General features: G+C 42.8%; 1 protein-coding gene across 2 annotated transcripts; it reads left to right on the top strand.

Moving 5' to 3' along the window:
- Positions 1-239: 239 nt before the first annotated feature.
- Positions 240-13,958, top strand: MAT2B (methionine adenosyltransferase 2 non-catalytic beta subunit). 2 transcript variants are annotated; one of them, XM_086470761.1, is made up of 7 exons: positions 240-269; positions 6,370-6,564; positions 7,438-7,552; positions 7,855-8,007; positions 10,823-11,016; positions 11,957-12,070; positions 13,126-13,958. In XM_086470761.1, exons 1-7 carry the CDS (start codon positions 240-242, stop codon positions 13,294-13,296), a joined length of 972 nt encoding a protein of 323 aa, XP_086326887.1. In that variant the 3' UTR covers positions 13,297-13,958. The 2 variants fall into 2 exon arrangements, with proteins under 2 accessions (XP_086326887.1, XP_086326886.1); XM_086470760.1 differs by lacking the exon at positions 240-269 and adding an exon at positions 2,413-2,487.
- Positions 13,959-16,855: the final 2,897 nt, after the last annotated feature.

The raw sequence follows: 16,855 nt of genomic DNA, 5'->3' as shown, positions 1-16,855 counted from the left end.
AATGAAAATTTAATTCATGCTGAGCTACTTAAATGGTACCACTGGGAATAAACCAAAAGCTTAACAGGATTCAGACACGTGTGCTATAGGGAGGGCCTGGATTAGTGTTTTGGTTTCTAAGGTCAGCTGAGCTATTGCTGCTTCCAGTCCGTGTGCTCTCTGCAGGCAAGAGCAGACAAAGGGACAATCGCGCAGTTGAACTGCAATAATTTCCTAGGCTACTCCTGTAGTTCGAGGCAATGCCTGAAATGCTGGTGGAAATGGAGCAGGTAAGGCTCTGGATGTTTGCATGAATAGATCGCTGCGACGCTTGGGTTCCAGCAGCTAGAGAAAAGGAAAGGGGAGGAGAGAGGCTTAATAATTACGCTTTAGTCTCTGCAAATTACAGTCTGAAATGGTAATTTAATGAGTGGTGCATTACTCACACGGTGATGCATTATGCATAAATGACTGTGATATTGGACTATAATAAAGTCTTTGCTTAGCTAGCCCATGAAATCAGTGTTTCATAAGGTGAATATATTAATTAGAAATTGAAAATATGAGCTAGAATTGTTCTGAATGCAATGTAAATATTTGTGGAAAAAATACTGTCTTACGTTATGAAGATAACAAATTACGCTTAATTTTAGTAACTGCTACACTAGTGACAAAAATGTGAAGATATGTCACAGGCCAATTCTTGGCTCTAGCTTGAGATTCGAATGCTTTCCCTATTTTCGTCTTGCTTTAAGCCTGGAAGGCAAAACTTCTGTTCCCAGGTCATTGTTCTTGTGAAGATGTTCAGTGAGCTCTTTCGGTCTGTGTCAGGAGGAAGGGGTGTGATGTTAGATGTGCTTGGAGTTGTTCCCTTGGTGCTCCTGAACAGTTCAGTAGATTCGTAGGGTTTTTCTTCTTCTGAATTTCAAGTTACACATTACTGATATTTTTTTAATAGAAATTCTAAGGTTAATGAAAGGAATTAAATGTCCATAGCTGCTTGTAAGGAAAAACAGGGCCTCTGCATTCCAAGAAGGCAGAAACTAGCTAGAGTGGTTTATTTATGTATACTCTTTTTGTCCTGTGAATGTCACTTGTTTGTTATAAGTAATGGTCATTTACAATAGGATTCTATTGAATTTTTAAGTTTTTCTGATTTCACTTTAACTGTGTGTTAATTGCTGTAGTATCAGCTGGCTTTCTCCCTTGACTACTCATTAAGTGTTGTTTTCATGAATTTATCAGGTGAAGGTACCAGTGTGAATGTACCTAAACTAAGTCTTGGCTATTCCTTCGTGCACCTACTTGACTTCAATCCTGATGTTAAAACCAAGGTTAGGTACGCTGTCTTTGCCTTCGGGTGGGTTGGAAGGGTCACAGTAAAAAGCTTTGTAGCTGGACTCATGTTACTTAAAATGCTTGCATTTAAAGAAAAAAATGAACGTTCTCCTCTTTTCAGCATAAAATTACGTATATAGGATGAGTACTCCAAGCAGCGATTGCTTTCTCTGTAGCAGTTACCAGTCACTTCTCTATAAAGCTAGGGCCAGAGGCAATTGGAAAAGGCACGGAACTTCCTACTCTGCCAAGAGGGAAAACAACCCCTTGCTCTTGTGCTCCATTCGCAGTAGCTCTCAGCAGCCACGTCAGGGGTTTTGCTCTAGTTCAGAGTTTCACCTCACAAAGGGCGGGACCCCCTCCTTCACTTCATACCAACGAACGGGTCACGTCAGAGCTCCGGAAGAGGCGATCGCTCTCGTACCTGGGGTTACTCCTTGAAGCGCCCCAAGCGAGTTCAAAGGCCGGCGCCACCCCCCAGCCAGCGCGGCAGGCGGGGCCGGTACCGCTGGCCCTGCCCGGCGGGGCAGGGGGCGCTGGAGCGGGAGGGCGGTGAGGGGTGGTTTGGGTCTGGAAACGGGAGAGGGCTGGGCCTGGCCCTGTGCCTAAGCTAAAGCACGTTACGTCCGTTTCATACACAAGGCTTTTACGCGGTTTTTCTCCCTTCCAACCGCTGCACGCGGCGGCCGCTGCCTCCTGGCCGGAAGGCTCCGCCGGGTCCACGGGGGTTCGTCCCAGCTGCCCCCAGGGCCTGGCCCCGGCCGGGAGCGCCGTCCCGGAGCCCGGAGCGGCGATGGCGTCACCCCCCGCTGCCGAAGGCGGCTCAGCCGCGCGGAAGCGCCGCTCCCTTCCCCGCGCCGCCTCTTGCCGCCCCTTTAAATCCCCGGTCGGGCCCCGCCCCTTTTTGCTCTCCTCAGCCAACGAGCGCACGGCGGCCGGAGGCGCCTGCGTCGGCTGCGTCCCGCGGCCCAATGAGGGCGCGCCCGTCCGCGCGGCGCAGGGCACGTCCGCCCTCCCGCAGCGCTAGGCGACCCCCGGGCGGTGGAACAGGAGGAGGCCCCGGCCCCGGCCCCGGCCCCGGCCCCGGCGGGCCCCCGCGCCGCCGCCATGGTCGGCCGGGAGAAGGAGCTCAAGATCCGCTTCGTGCCGGGGCGCTGCGAGCTGGTGGAGGTGAGCGGTGGCGCCGGGAGCCCGCGGTGGGGCGGTCTTGTGCGGGTGCGCAACGGTGGCTGGCGGGGCTCCCGGTTCTCGGCCGTCCTGCCCCCGCGGGACGCGGGCAGGGCCGCGGGGGGCGCCGCGGAGCGGGGCGCTATGCCGAGCCGAGCGCGCAGGCGGGCGGAGAGGCGCCGCGCCCGGCGGGGAGGCGCGGCGGCGCAGTGCGGCGGTGCGGCTGCGGCGGCCCGGCCCGGCGGCTCCTGTCCGCAGCGGGAGCGCCTTCGCTGCCCGCGGTCGTCGGGCGCGTCCGCGTGAGGTGACCGCAGGTGCCTTCGCGCCGCTGTCGGGACCACCCGCCAGCTTCGGAAGTTCGAGCGATGTCGCAGCTCCTCGCGTTAATCGCGGCGGGGACACGTTGGTGCTGCCGGTGGCGGATCTGCTGAGCCGCCGCGCTGCTGAACCGCCTCGCCCTGGCGGCCCTGCGGGCGCAGCCGAGACGTCTCGGTATCGGGGAGCGCCGCGCGGGAGTTCCGCGTCACGGCTTTGCAGGGTGCGTGCGCTCCGTGCGCGCGGGCGGGGAGCGGTCAGCGGGTGCGGGGTCCGGGAGTGACTTTTTGTCAGCCCGGTGCGTGCTCGCCCCTCGGCCCGGGACGTTGGGACAGCCTCTCGGTTCTCCCGCTGCCTTTTGTTACTCGGGTGACGTCAGAGCTGAACGAAGAGCTCCGTCCCGTAGCGGCTTCCCTGGAGTGACTTCTTTGCCATCGTAGTCGCGTTGCAAATCTGCGTTATCGCAGTACCTTCTGGTTTTGGGCGGCGTTCCTTAAAATTGGTGGTTTTGAGTCCATCGTGTTTTTGTCCAGTTCAGTTCTTATGTAAAGCTTAAAAAGTGCTTGTATCTTGGTTTTTACCTTGAAATGCATCACACTGCTGTTTTTGTAAATTATACTATTAATATGTATTTTGGTAGCGCCTGCAAAGTAATTTTAGGTCTGAAATGCTACTTTTTAATTCAAGGATGTTGATCCTTGTATATATTTGTGTGAATGAGACTGCTGAGTACGATTCCTACGTTAATTTTTAGTGAGTATTGAACATCAGATAAAGGAAAATGACATTGGATGCTTTATTATAAAGCTCAGAATTGTGCATTTAAGTCGTTTTATTTCGACTCAGTTGCTAAGAGTCTAGATACGGTTGTCTGTTAGTTGAGAAGCATGTGTAAGAGATTTGTTAGCAGATAGGCTAATCTGAATGAGAAATGGCATTTAAGCCTATGAAACTTGGGGGCAAAAGGATAATATCTGATTTCTGGAACGTCTTTTATTCTTAACGTATAGTAACTGTCTGAAATTACTGCAGACTCTAAGTACTTTCTGACTCGTTAGAATAACGGTTAAGAGCAGTCCTACTTTTTTAGGTGCATTACGTTAATACTCTAGCCATGTTTAAGAAAAAATACACAAAATAATAAAAGTGAAAAAGAAGATGCTACCCTATATGTGGTTTCAGTTAAGTACTGATACTACTAGAGAGCAGAGACAGGTTTTTGCCACCTTCTCTTCCTTGCACGACGAAGCAAGTAATGGCAATTAAATGTTCAGCTTTGCTAACTGTTAACACCGATCTGGGTGATAGACTGTGGTGCTGTTAACACGCGTTCACTTGTCTGTGCACAGACAGCTGGAGGCAGCAGCAGTGGGTTCTGCAAGTCTGGGAGCATCTGCAGGCAGCAGTGGTGGGAACGTTAAACCTCAGTGGCCCCTTGGGCTCAGAAGCTCTGGTCAGTGGGACAGAAATGCCATTGCAGCTGGGTGTCATTCTGTGAAGGCGCAAGGCAGCATGTCAGGAAAGAGTTAATCTGTGCGGGTTTGGTTTTACGAGAACGTTTAGCTTCTGGCAAGGCAAAACACGCTTAGACTACGCTTAAACTGGTAGTCGGTTTGTGTTGGATTTATGGGAAACATCTATCACCTGTCTTGGTTTCTCGGAAACAAGTGACCAGGATCAGTTAGCCTCGCAGAGAAGAGCAACAGGATGCAAGCTGTGCTTGCCTCCGTAAAAGCTGTGCTGCTAATGTAATGTCCTCTTTGTGATGTGTGGAATAAACAAACTTAGGGGAATGATGCTTTAAAATGTCAGATTTTACAAACGACGCATGTTTTTTGTGTTGGTCACTTCCTAGTTGTTAAAGATATTTCATGACGTTTCTGGAGAACCTTTCAACTCTGTATTCTGCAACAAGTCTTTGATGCTTATTATCGGGTCCCCTCTGCCTGGAGAAGCACTGATAAGCTGCCTGCGACGCTCTGTCCAGGCTTTGTGAAGATAAAAAAGTGCATCCCCAAAAAAAAGAAAACACTACTTGCATGTTCTTGCTTAGCTTTTCAGAGACACGTGGGCGGCCTTAAAAAAATTGTAAATTAACTTGTGTTCTGAGGTCAAACGGACTGTAAAGATAAAGGTGACTTTTTAAAACATCACTTGCTGTAGTTTGTCATTTTCAGGAAACTGTCCAGGTATAAATTATGATTTTTCGTCCAGTACAGATAGGAGTAAGTTGTCCTTGGCCTGAAGATTTAGAGTTGAGGAAAATGCATGCACTGTGCTGGGAACTTTAAGCGGTTGTTTTGGGATAGGCTGTCTCCATAATGCACCTCTGCATATACCCTTATGGAACAAAAACTTTTTAACTTCAAGGGTGAAAGACAGTAATTTGGAAGCGATTTCTGTTGCTTCCTGTGCCACAATAAAAAACTAGCGGACTGTAGAATGCCTGTATAATGTATAAAACATAAGAATGCTCGGAAGTGACTGGGCTATTGGAATTGCAGAGTAGAGAGCATTTACCAAATTATAATCAATTATCACCAATTGTCCTTGTGTATAAAGTGGTCAGGAAATCCAAGATCTGTGGATTCTGCACACTTGAAGTTTTGTTCTGTACTGGCATGTAAGCGTATGCTTTGGTTTTGGTTTTCAGCAGGCTCTTTTTCATGATACATGCAGAAGGAAAGCATGAAAGGAGAATAGAGATTGCGCACACAGACTTGAATCTTATGTTTGCTGTCCTGAAAACTTGGTGGTCTCGTGAGTGGTGGAGAGGAACGAACTTTGTCTGAACTGGTCTACGCAGCGGCCTCAAGCACTGAAATGTGCAGTAGCTGAAGTGAAGCTTTAGTATGTGGAATAGGTTGAGAGTGTAAACTATGAAATTGCTTGCATGCATTTTGTAAAACTGGGAAGAGCGCTGTATCTTGGGTTTACTTATTATTAGACTGTCGGGCTATTGGAAGCATCCCTGGCAGTGTTCAAGGCCAGGCTGGATGGGGCTTGGAACTAGATGGTCTTTAAGGTCCCTTCCAACCTAAACCGTTCTGTTGTGTTGAATAACAATGAATTACTGTTCTATTTGATAATAAAATTTAAGTCTTCAGTACTTGGAGCCATTGTAGGTTGGGCCACCACGAATTGCATTGTATTGCTGCAGCCTCTAACAGGCACAGTCTGCGGACCCTAAATGTTACAGATTTTGGGTCCATTTTCAAGGGATGTTATTTCCCTGCTTTCAAATTGCACAAAGTTATCAGGTTTTGAATGAACTTAAAATTCTGTCTTCATTAGTGGTTTGCTTTGTTTTCCCCTGTTGTTGTGGAAATAAATGAGCTTCCCATTTCAGTTTTGTTTTCATTATCTTCAAAAATATGTTTCAGTGCTTGATTAGGTCCAGTATTGGTGCTCCCAGATGTTAGTGTTCTATGAGACATTCCAAAACACTCGTGTGGCACGGAAGGCAATTATTTAATACAGTAGCTTGGACTGCAGCCTTGGATACTTTTTAGGAAAAACCAGTAATAAATAATAGTAGAAAGAAAACTTTTCTTGTTCTTATTTCCCTAGGAAGATGTTGATATTCCCAGTAGGAGAGTTCTGATTACTGGTGCCACGGGACTTCTTGGCAGAGCTGTGTTTAAAGAATTCAATGAAAATAATTGGAACGCAGTTGGCTGTGGATACAGGAGAGCTCAGCCCAGATTTGAGCAGATTAATCTTTTGGACTCTATCGCAGTTCATGACATTATCCATGATTTTCAGGTAAGTTTCTGGAGTACGAAGGGGATGGATAGGGTACTTTATACGTCTAGTAATCGATTGATAGTGCCGTTCTGGTAACGAGTTCATGTGGCTTTAGTGGGGCTTATGCTTTGGCGGAGCTGTGGAAACTTTATGGCTGCCTTGTACAGTTCTGAGCGTTGCTGTCATCACCTTAGACAGACTGCAGGTAACCGGTGGGCGTGGCAGCACACTTGCACTGGTCGTTGAAAGAAAAAGATGAATGCGAGTTACTGCCCCAGCGATAGGAGGCAGTCCCTTTGAAGTTGACGAACGCTTGAACACAAGAGCAGTAACTGTATGTCTAGTGTGCAGTGCAGTAAGAAGTTCACTGGTTTTTGAGTCTAACTTGCAAGGGCAGTATATGAAACCTGAAATACATTATGCAGGGTGCGGTTCTAGAAAATGGCTTTAAACAACTTGTTGATAGTCTGCATATGGCAAATGAGCCATGTGTTAATGGCTTATCTGAACAATTTTAGGTACCATTATGTGTGTGTGTGAGATACGTATTATATTTTATATAAATATTTATATAATATTATATATCACATACACAGAATTAAAAAGAAAAAATCCAGCAGTGTCGATCTTGCTGCAAAATCAAAGCTACTGAAGAGCTTACTGGCTAAATTAATGATCAGGGGTTTTGTTGTCTTGAAGCAGCATGGTTCTGTTTTACTTCCGAAGGAAAACATGCTCCTTGGAATGCCACGATTAAAAATAACACTACTACTTCTGCTACTTCTCACAACTTAGTGAACTGTCTTTTGCCTGAGGGAGTTCGCTAGAGTTAGGGTGCAACTGCCATCTCTTGACAGTATTTGTTGGTTAGAATCAGTCTTTCATTTCCAGCCTCACGTCATAGTGCATTGTGCTGCTGAGAGAAGGCCAGATGTTGTAGAAAGTCAACCAGATGCTGCTTCTCAGCTCAATGTGGCTGCTTCGGCGAACTTGGCAAAAGAGGCAGGTAAGGAGACCATCGAATGGATTTGGATTTGGTTTCTTGTTAATATACTGCATTTATTTATAAGGGACATAAATACGAATAAGTTACTCAAAAGTGCCAGATGTCATTTCTGCAATCAGGGTGCTGTCAGTCCATTGTCTGTAAAGGTAGAACCCTTGTCTGTGTGAAGGATCGGTGACCAGACAGCAGCAGGAACGAGTGGGGCTAGAAGATGAGATCCTTGGAGATTTGTTTAAAGGTTTATGAGGATTTCAAACAAGGCATGAATGAAAATAGACTACGTATAAACATTTTCTTCCCAGCTGGAGTTGGAGCGTTTCTGATCTACATTAGTACAGACTATGTATTTGATGGAACAAGCCCTCCTTATAAAGAGACTGATGCACCAAATCCGCTGAATTTATATGGTAAAACCAAACTGGAGGGTGAAAAAGCAGTCCTGGAAAATAATGAAGGTAAGAATATACTCACACATTTTTAATAGAGGCTTTCTGTTTTTAGTTAGTTGTATATTAGCTTAATAGGCTCATGAGTCAGTGGTAAAGTTGCAGAACCATGGAAATGAGATTTAGAAAACAATGTGATTAGGAGCCAGTCTCCTTGCTCATAAACGATTCCTGTTGCTTATAGGTTGACTAAAGCTTTATTTCTTTCTTGTTCTGGTTTCCATTTGTGTTACTAGTCTCTGCTGATGGACATGCACAAGCCTTTGTCTGCTGTCCTTCAGCTATTCCTAAGGAAAGATAAAGTACATCATCAGGATATTGTAATGGCACAAGCTTTACCACACTTAATGTTTGGCTGCTGTTCCTTAGGGGGATGCCTTGCAATTGTTCTAAATGCGTGTTTACTTCAAGGCAAAACCAGACTTGTGGTTCAATAATAATGCAGATAAAACCAACACAGGCTTTTGTTACTCTCGTGGTTTTCTTGCTCATCTCCTGTTTTGCTCTCACTACATAAGCCATCAGGCCATCCGTTTTATTTTTACCCACCTAGCTTACCACACACGTCAGAGTCCTGCTTGTAACATGTTCTAAAGGGTTAATAACATATTTCTGGTTTTAAGCAACTATTTTTTTTTTTGTTATTTAAATATTTTCTTAATGAAAACTGGCATTCAAAATATACAAATATAATTGTAAAATTTCTACTTAATAAGGGAAAAAAGCTTGGGGCTGAACATGTTCCCTTGCGTTTAAAACTTAGTTCTTATATAAAAGAGAGGTTTGGTTGCTTCTAGTTAGTATGCACTCAGTTTCCATTCACAGGTTATAAGGAAAGAAGGACTTCCATTTTCTCAAAGAATTTGAAGAAAATAATCTCAATGCACTTGCAGAAGAGGCTTCTCGTGTGTCACTATGACACTCACACTGTGATTCTGTTCTGCCTCACCGGAGAATTGAGTAATTGATAAATTAGTGTGATGGTCGTTCAGTAAGTAAATCTATACTATATTTGAAAATGATAGGCCTTAATATAGGTTTGCCATTACTAGTAAGAAATTTCTAAAAAATACTTCGATAAGAAAAGCCCAAGTAAAAATCAGTTTAAATAAAAAGTTGTTCACTCCACCTCTTACTTAAATATCATCTCTGAATTTGACTGTGATGCTGTTTGCTCCCTCTTCTAGATTGGTAATGAAGATAAGACTGCAACAAATTCAAGTACGTGTGGGTATCTTGCTAGATCCTTCCCCCAGTCAACACTTCAGTTTTGTTTTATAACGTTTTTGAGCGTGATCTGTCAGGCAGTAGTGGGCTGCAGCAGTGGCGGTATTAGCAGAAGGTGTTTTGAGGTAGTGGTGAGGAAGATGCTTGAAAATGTCGATTCTGTTGTTTCACACAAGTATAAAGATTATTAGTCTTCCAACCACTAATTTGCTAATATTGTATAGGTAGAATTCAGTCTATCCAAATGTCTGTAGCTGTGTGAAGAACTGTCCATTTCTGTATAATGCAAGAATCTCCACTAATAATTTGTGGGGTTTTGCATACTTTTTTTTTTTAAAAAAAAAAAAAAAAATCTTGTTTTACTTTGGTCAGGAGAGGATACAAGTTAGGTGTAGTACTCATGCTTATACAACTAAAAAGTTTCAATAGGTCTTCAGAACCATTGGTAACGAAGCTGATGCTGTCCAAGCCTCAGATAGCTGAGATCAAAAGGAAGGCAGTCTTTTTCTCAAATAACGAATACTTGTAATGGTATTAAAAAAAGAGATATCTCAATTAGTATTTAAAGAGAGGAAGAACATGTTTGCTGAGTGACCAAATTACTGTTTTTAGAGCAGCAGGAAATCAGTGTCGTGTCAGGTTTTTTATTGTATTTGTTTTTCTTGTGTGAGTACTTCTTTAGGTTTGCTTTTCTATGAGAATAATTTACGTGTTGGCTTGTTCTCTTTTGTGTTTCTAATAGCTATAGCATTTTCCTGCAAATCTTTAAGACTTTCAGTGATTTGGTGACTTCCACTTCTACTTTTAGGGCTGATACTAATTTTTTTTCTTTAAGCAAATGTATCTGTATTGCTTTTAATGAATTTGTCATAGCCTTCTCAGATTTCCCCTCAAAGAGGCTTTTTGAGTCCTCATGACTGAGACTGGTACGATGAATTCCATCACAAAACATTCTTCTCTTTGCACTGGTTTACTCTTAGTTTAATTTCTCAAATCTCTATCTTGAAATCTAATGCTGTTTACTGCTGTGTTCTGTGAACCTATTCCTTATTGCCGAGCTTTTTATACATTCAAGGTTCAAGTCTTTTTTCTGGTAATAATCTCCTCCTTTATGCAGGAGGCTTCTGCATGCTGGGTAAGAACTCTGTCTCTAATCGATGCCTGAATATGGTGATCAGGGATTGGTGGGAATTTTTCTTCTTGCTCTTACCCAGGGAGGACGGGGAGGGCTGGAGTAACTGCATAGCGCAGCTGGGTTTTTTGTGGGTTTTGGTTCGGTTGTTTTAATTTTTGTTCTAGCCCAAACAGGCCTTCTTTTTTCTCTTGCAGTGTTAATGAAAGCTTGTTAACTTTCTGGATATCTGTTGCGTAAATGAAAATAAGTTCATATAAACTTACTGTTTATAAATTTCTAATTTATGTAAGCTAAAATTGTATTGTGAGGGCAAAGATGTTAATTGCATTTTGTTTGTGACTTGTAGATGCTTAATATCACCAACATACTTCTTAACACTTCCAAAACACTTTTCAGGTTGTGCTTCAGCATTCATCCTTATTCATAACCACGTGAATGCTTTTCAAATATTTTTTCTTCTAGGTGCTGCAGTCCTTAGGATTCCTGTCTTGTATGGAGAGGTAGAAAGACTGGAGGAAAGTGCTGTGACTATTATGTTTGATAAAGTGCAGTTCAGTAATAAATCTGCCAACATGGACCACTGGCAACAAAGATTTCCTACTAATGTCAAGGATGTAGCAACTGTTTGCAGACAACTAGCAGAGAAGAGAATGCTGGTAAGAATTTAAAGAAACAAGCCTCTTCAAGGTAAAAACAGTTCGAGTTCCTGACTTTGTTTCTGAACGACTGAGAACCGCACATAACCTGCGTTACACTTTGCATTTCGGGAGCACTGGGAGGGAGGAAAGAACGAGCTGTAATGCTGCAGCGTGGAATATTCTGATATTTGAAGCAAGTGTGAGTGAAGTGATGGGAGGATCCTTCTGAAAACTGTCACGTGTCCTCTAGCATACAGGAGAGAAATGCAAATACCTAATTTATTTTAATACGTCTTTCTCAAATTGCCATTTTGGACTAAAAAAAAACCCCATAGTCGCTGAATGTAGTTCTCAAAGATGCCCTTGTTTATTGTATTAAGAACACTGAAGTGGCAAAAACAAGACACTGGCCTTAAATACTTTGTTGTGTTTATTCACCGCAGCATCTTCAGGTTACAGTCTTTGGAAACAAAGGTAACCAACCAAACCACCACCTTTATTTTTCATAGATATAACTTGGAAAACAATGGACCGTGCACATCTGGTGGGTGTAGTGCAAGCAGTTTGTTTGATAGGACTTGCACATGGTTTGCAGTTTGTGTCTGGTGCTTTTGCGTTTGTTTTTAAGTGAATAGTACAGAATAGCGGAGTTCCTCCTCTCCAGCTGTTCGACCTTGGTTGGTTGGCTCACTCTTTTCCCTCCTGTTAATTCTACAGAATATGAGCTGTTGGTGAAAGGTCAGCTCAGATACACGTAGCACCAGTTCTCAGTTTTAATACCTGGTCAGGCGTGCCCTGAGAACGCCCGAGCCGTTCAGAACATCGGTGAGGTGCTGTAACCTGCCTTTGGGGGTAGGATCTTGCTGGGAGATTATTCTGCACAGTTTTTGCACGGGAATTAGTCCGAGGGCTAGCCAGCTGCTTTTTTCTTCACCTGTGTTTCCTGTTCCTTCTGAAGGACCCATCAGTAAAAGGAACATTTCACTGGTCTGGCAATGAACAGATGACTAAGTACGAAATGGCATGTGCCATTGCAGACGCTTTCAACCTTCCCAGCAGCCACCTGAGACCAGTAAGTGATGCGGTGTTCGACCTGTAGAAAGACGGATGTGCTCTGTTGTTTCGAGTAGTAGGCCTCACGCTAGGTACACAAATAGACTTGCTCTTCGGGATGATGTGGGTGAGTGTGTCTGGCCCGGCAGGTGTATTGGTGAGGATGCTGTCTGGGATCTAACTGAGGAGCACAACAGCTGCTTTGACCTGCTGAATTACGAAAATGACCAGTCAGTAACCAGTTTCACAGCCTGTAGTGTAGTGGTATTTCTGCAGCACAGTTCTCCTTAGTCACGGGTAAATCTATTTCTGTGCTTGAAAAAGCTTACAGGATGACAGAACAATAACTTGAAGGTAGGAACTTGTAAGAACTTCTTAATGTCCAGATTCACTTTTGAATATGTGCGCTTCAGAGCTTCACACCGTTTTGCTTTACTCAGAACAACTGTCCTGCAGTTTTGTTGACACTTGAAAGTAAGACTGCTCTTAAAGACATACTGATAATGTTGTGAGAATACAACAAGTAAATAAGATTTTATTTATATCCAAAATAAATTTGAAGGAGTCTGAATTAGTGAAGGGTGGAACTGAAATGTGGCTTGGAAGATGGAGAGAAAAAGAATGGAAAACACCAAGTTAGTCTGAATTTTTCCTGCCCAAATTATATCTCTTCGAGTATATTGATCAAGACATGGCTTGGTCAACATTTTAGAGCATTTTTTACCTTGTGGTTGCTGTCATAGGGTGAAAAGAGGAATAAAACATAGGAAAGCATAAATGGTGAGCAGTGACCAAGAAAAATTTAACTTAAGACACTTCACGTCACTCTGTCTGACATCTCTTGTGTTGAAATGAAGTTAACCATAAAACAAGCAAACAAACAAGAAACCCCAAACAAACAAACAAAACCAACAAAAAAGACAAAGCACAAAGTAGTTGGAAGGGAGAAGGGGAATGTACCTATATAGAAAGCTACGAAGGAGAACTTCTAAATGAGCATATATAACAGTAAATATTTTCCTGTCATTTCTGATTACTTGTTGGTGTGTTGGATTTCTTCTGTTTATTTTTTAGATTACTGATTGTCCAGTTGTGGGTGCCCTTCGTCCGAGGAATGCTCAGCTGGACTGCTCCAAGTTGGAGATGCTGGGGATAGGTCAGAGAACGCCGTTTCGAGCTGGGATCAAAGAATCGCTTTGGCCTTTCCTTGTGGACAAGAGATGGAGGCAGACAGTCTTCCATTAGTTTGTATCTTTTTTAGTAAAAGTATGGTATGTGGCACTTTTTTAAAAGAAAAAATAGTTTTGTATGAGTGTTCTTAAATTGTGACATCTATGAGTTTTCATTTAATCAGGTAAACATATGGTCTTGCACTAGTGAAATTGTTGGCCTAAAAAAGTTCAGTGACAGAAACTGAGCCTATTTGATGTCATGGATCTTTCCTTCCATTCGTACCAGTCTAAGTTAATGTCTGTTCCCAGCAGATTATGGTTCTTAGTAATCAGTACCATTTGATGCTAAGAATGCCTCAGATCACCTGCAGACTTACTTTTGGCTGAAATATGTTGTTGATGCTTAAGGTCTGTGCCATTGTTCTATTATACCATTTCTCTTCATTAAACGACATGGTCGGTTACTTTATCACCAAAAAATCTGAGTATTTTGTTTTTAACTTCTGAAGGTGGCATTCTTATGAAGTTAAACTGAAGCAGGAGTCGTTAAATGTTTGTTTTGCTTGAGCTCTGATCAAAATGTTTTTTAAAAAAGTGAAACTTTATTTTTGCAATTAGCAAGTGTAGTTTTTATGCTTGAAATATTTTCAGAATGTTCTGTAACTTGAATGCCTGCAGCTTCACATTTGTACAGTAAGTCGTATGCATTTGTTTTGGTAGTGACATAAAAGCTAGGAGAGGGTTGGGAGGGTGGGGAATAAATAGTTTTGACCTTTTTTTGTGGGGTGGGAGGGGGATTGGAGTTGGAGGATAATTTTTTTTGAGCGGGGGATTGTTTGGTTTTTGTATAAAAGCATGAAATACTATCTTTGTGTTTTTAGGGGGGCAATATTTGGGATTGAAATCAGTGGAAGATGTTTGTTAGTCAATACATGTGAGAAAGAGGAAAGGTATTTCAAGAATTTATAGCACTGTGGCTTCTTTTGCACAGACTGTCAGATCTTGCACTGATGTAGCTTGTTATGGAACAGCAAAGCACATGTTAAGGTTTGCGTCATAATAATGTAAACACAATAGTCTAATATAAGCCAGTCTTTAAACTGCTTGAGTCTAGTTCCTGAAGTTGGACTCAGTAGCCAGGTAAAGTGGAGGAAGAACACAGTTTGTAACAGTTGGCTTTCTTCTGACGTCATAGAATCAACAATATAAATGTCCTGAGATTGCCAGCGGATTATTAGTAAAACGAGGAAAAGCTGCATTTGAATGATCATTTATTTTTCTGAGGCTGAAATGCAAGGGGGAAGGGAAGATGACCAGCTTTTAATTTTTAAAAAAAAAAAGGGGGGGGGAGAGGGGGAACGACACAAAAATAGACCAACTGAAGATCTTCTAAAGGTCAGCTTTACATCCGGTCGTGTAATTTCCAACTGGCTTATGCGAAGAGTTCATAATCCTGCTTTGTTTTTAGTCTGAAGTCCTGATATACACATGGTAACCTATCTCCAAAATGACAATAAATCTATATTGCCAGCATGAGAAACAGTTGTTGATTCTTTCTTTACCTTCAGGATTTGTTTATCTGAATCATAAATACTTGCAGTTCTTCTTGAAATCTGTGTGCCCTTTCAGTGAATTTCCCCCAGCCCCCTCCTTATTTAATGAACTGTTTTCCAGAGTCAGATTTGGTTGGATCAGTGTTTCTCTGTCAATGTGCCGCTGCCTTGGGGATGTGATAAATGTACACACAAAAAAAAGGCACAGAAGGTTTTGAGAATATGAGTCTGAAACATCCTGGGCCTCAGTGCTTGAACAGGAAGATTCTGAGAACATCCCCTCCACTTGCAGGCAGCGAAGTTTTTATTCAATTTGACACCGTATTTTTTACAAATCACAGTAAATTTAAAATGAATATGAAAACTTGGAGATGAGGATAAAAGCCACAAAAAAGAAATTTAAGGAACACTGAGGTAAACAGTAGACTTGCTATTTCATTGTGTGCTTTGTTGGTTTTTTTTCCCGCCTTTGGCATACATAATCAGAAGTGACAATGTTTTATTAAAATCAACTAGCTAAATAATTCTCTAAGTGGTTCTCTTTTTTTAAATGTGGGAAAGTACATTAATATACATCAGTATTTGGAAGGCAGGATATGCCATTCTGGATTTACTGCTGATTTTTTGTTAAACTGTTCTCAAATTGCTTATTGCTAGACCCACAAGAAAAGATGTGGATGTTACAATGCTGACTAGGGCAGTAGCCCCCCCTGCCCCCCCCCCCCCCCTTTTTTTTTTTTTTAATTGAAAGGGGCTTGGTGGTGGTTTTTTGTTTGTTTGTTTTCCCCAAGAGGATGCAAAACTCTCTTCCACCTACCGAAAGCGCTCTATCTCTCCATTCCCTTCAGCTGGTGTAAGCCACTGCATCCATTACTGTAAGTGGAGCCGTTTGAGCAGGAAGGAAGAAGGATGACGTCTCTCCCAGACGTAACGCTCCTGACAGGAATGAGCTGGGCACTGTGCTGGGAGGGGAGAATTGCCATTGTGAATTTTTCTCACACTGAGCGAGTGAGCGAGTCCTGGTCTTGGTGCTCCAAGTGTCTAACTGGCCCTTCCGCCTGCCCTGCTTTGGTCAGCAGCCACTGGTCCGTTAAGGCTGCTGCACCTACTGCGGGTGGCGGGGGGCAGACAAACACCGGCTTCACTTGCCTTGCGGGGCTCATGGCTGCTTTTGAAACTGGAAAACAAATGTGCTACAGGAGCGGAGTTTTCAACTTGTATCTTGAAAATATGTTTGTAGTTTTCAAGGGAAATTGGACGTCAGTTAATCACCGTTGGGTTGGGTTGGGGTTTTTTTGAGCACCAAAACATAGGAGTTAACTGTCCAAGTTTCTGAGTGGTTTTGATTCTTAAATACAGGGTGGGTCAACCTTGCCCACTCTTAAATTAGATTAATCCTTACATTTTGTCCTCGGGTACATGGAATTTCCCAGGTAAAAAAAGAAAAACATGTATGGAGGGATTTTTTTCTTCAGTTCTTCTACATTTGTAGAATAATTTTTGTGTTTAGTAAAATCTACAACTGTTCAAAGAGGAAGGGGTAGTTTGGGGAACTCGCTTCCTAAGCAGCATTCCAGACAAGATTTCTATATAAGCTGTTGGCAACACGATTTCATTTATGTATGTGTTGCACTTTGTGTATGTTGTTACCCAACCCAATACTTAATTTTTCTACTCAAAAAGGAGGAGAATATATTCATTTGAAAAAATAAGGGTCTGGAGTTACAGTAAAGTGTTGTAGCTCTGGAATACGTTTTAAAGGATGAAAGTATGACTGGAAGATACAAAGATGACAAGAGATATATCAAAAAAATATGATTCTCAGTTGCACGCTTGAATAGGTGACCAAAGATACAGAAAAATCAAATGTTAAGGCGGTATGAGTTTTCCCGCCTCCTATTGCGTCCCTTCCACAAAAGGCTGAGATATGTTCGTTGAAAACTATATTCCCAGCTAGACTGCAGTCAGGGGTCTTGTTACTAGTGCTTTTAAAGAATCTTAGGTGCAGTTTTGACGATGCGAAATTTATTTTGAAGTGTAAGGAAGATGCACCTAAAAGGTTTTGAAGTCAGTCACACT

Source organism: Leptosomus discolor, chromosome 10, assembly GCF_034619465.1.
Source record: "Leptosomus discolor isolate bLepDis1 chromosome 10, bLepDis1.hap2, whole genome shotgun sequence".
In the NCBI taxonomy this organism is placed as follows: domain Eukaryota; kingdom Metazoa; phylum Chordata; class Aves; order Leptosomiformes; family Leptosomidae; genus Leptosomus; species Leptosomus discolor.
The sequence above is the reverse complement of the archived record's forward strand: the minus strand, read 5'-3'. Positions and strand labels throughout refer to the sequence as shown.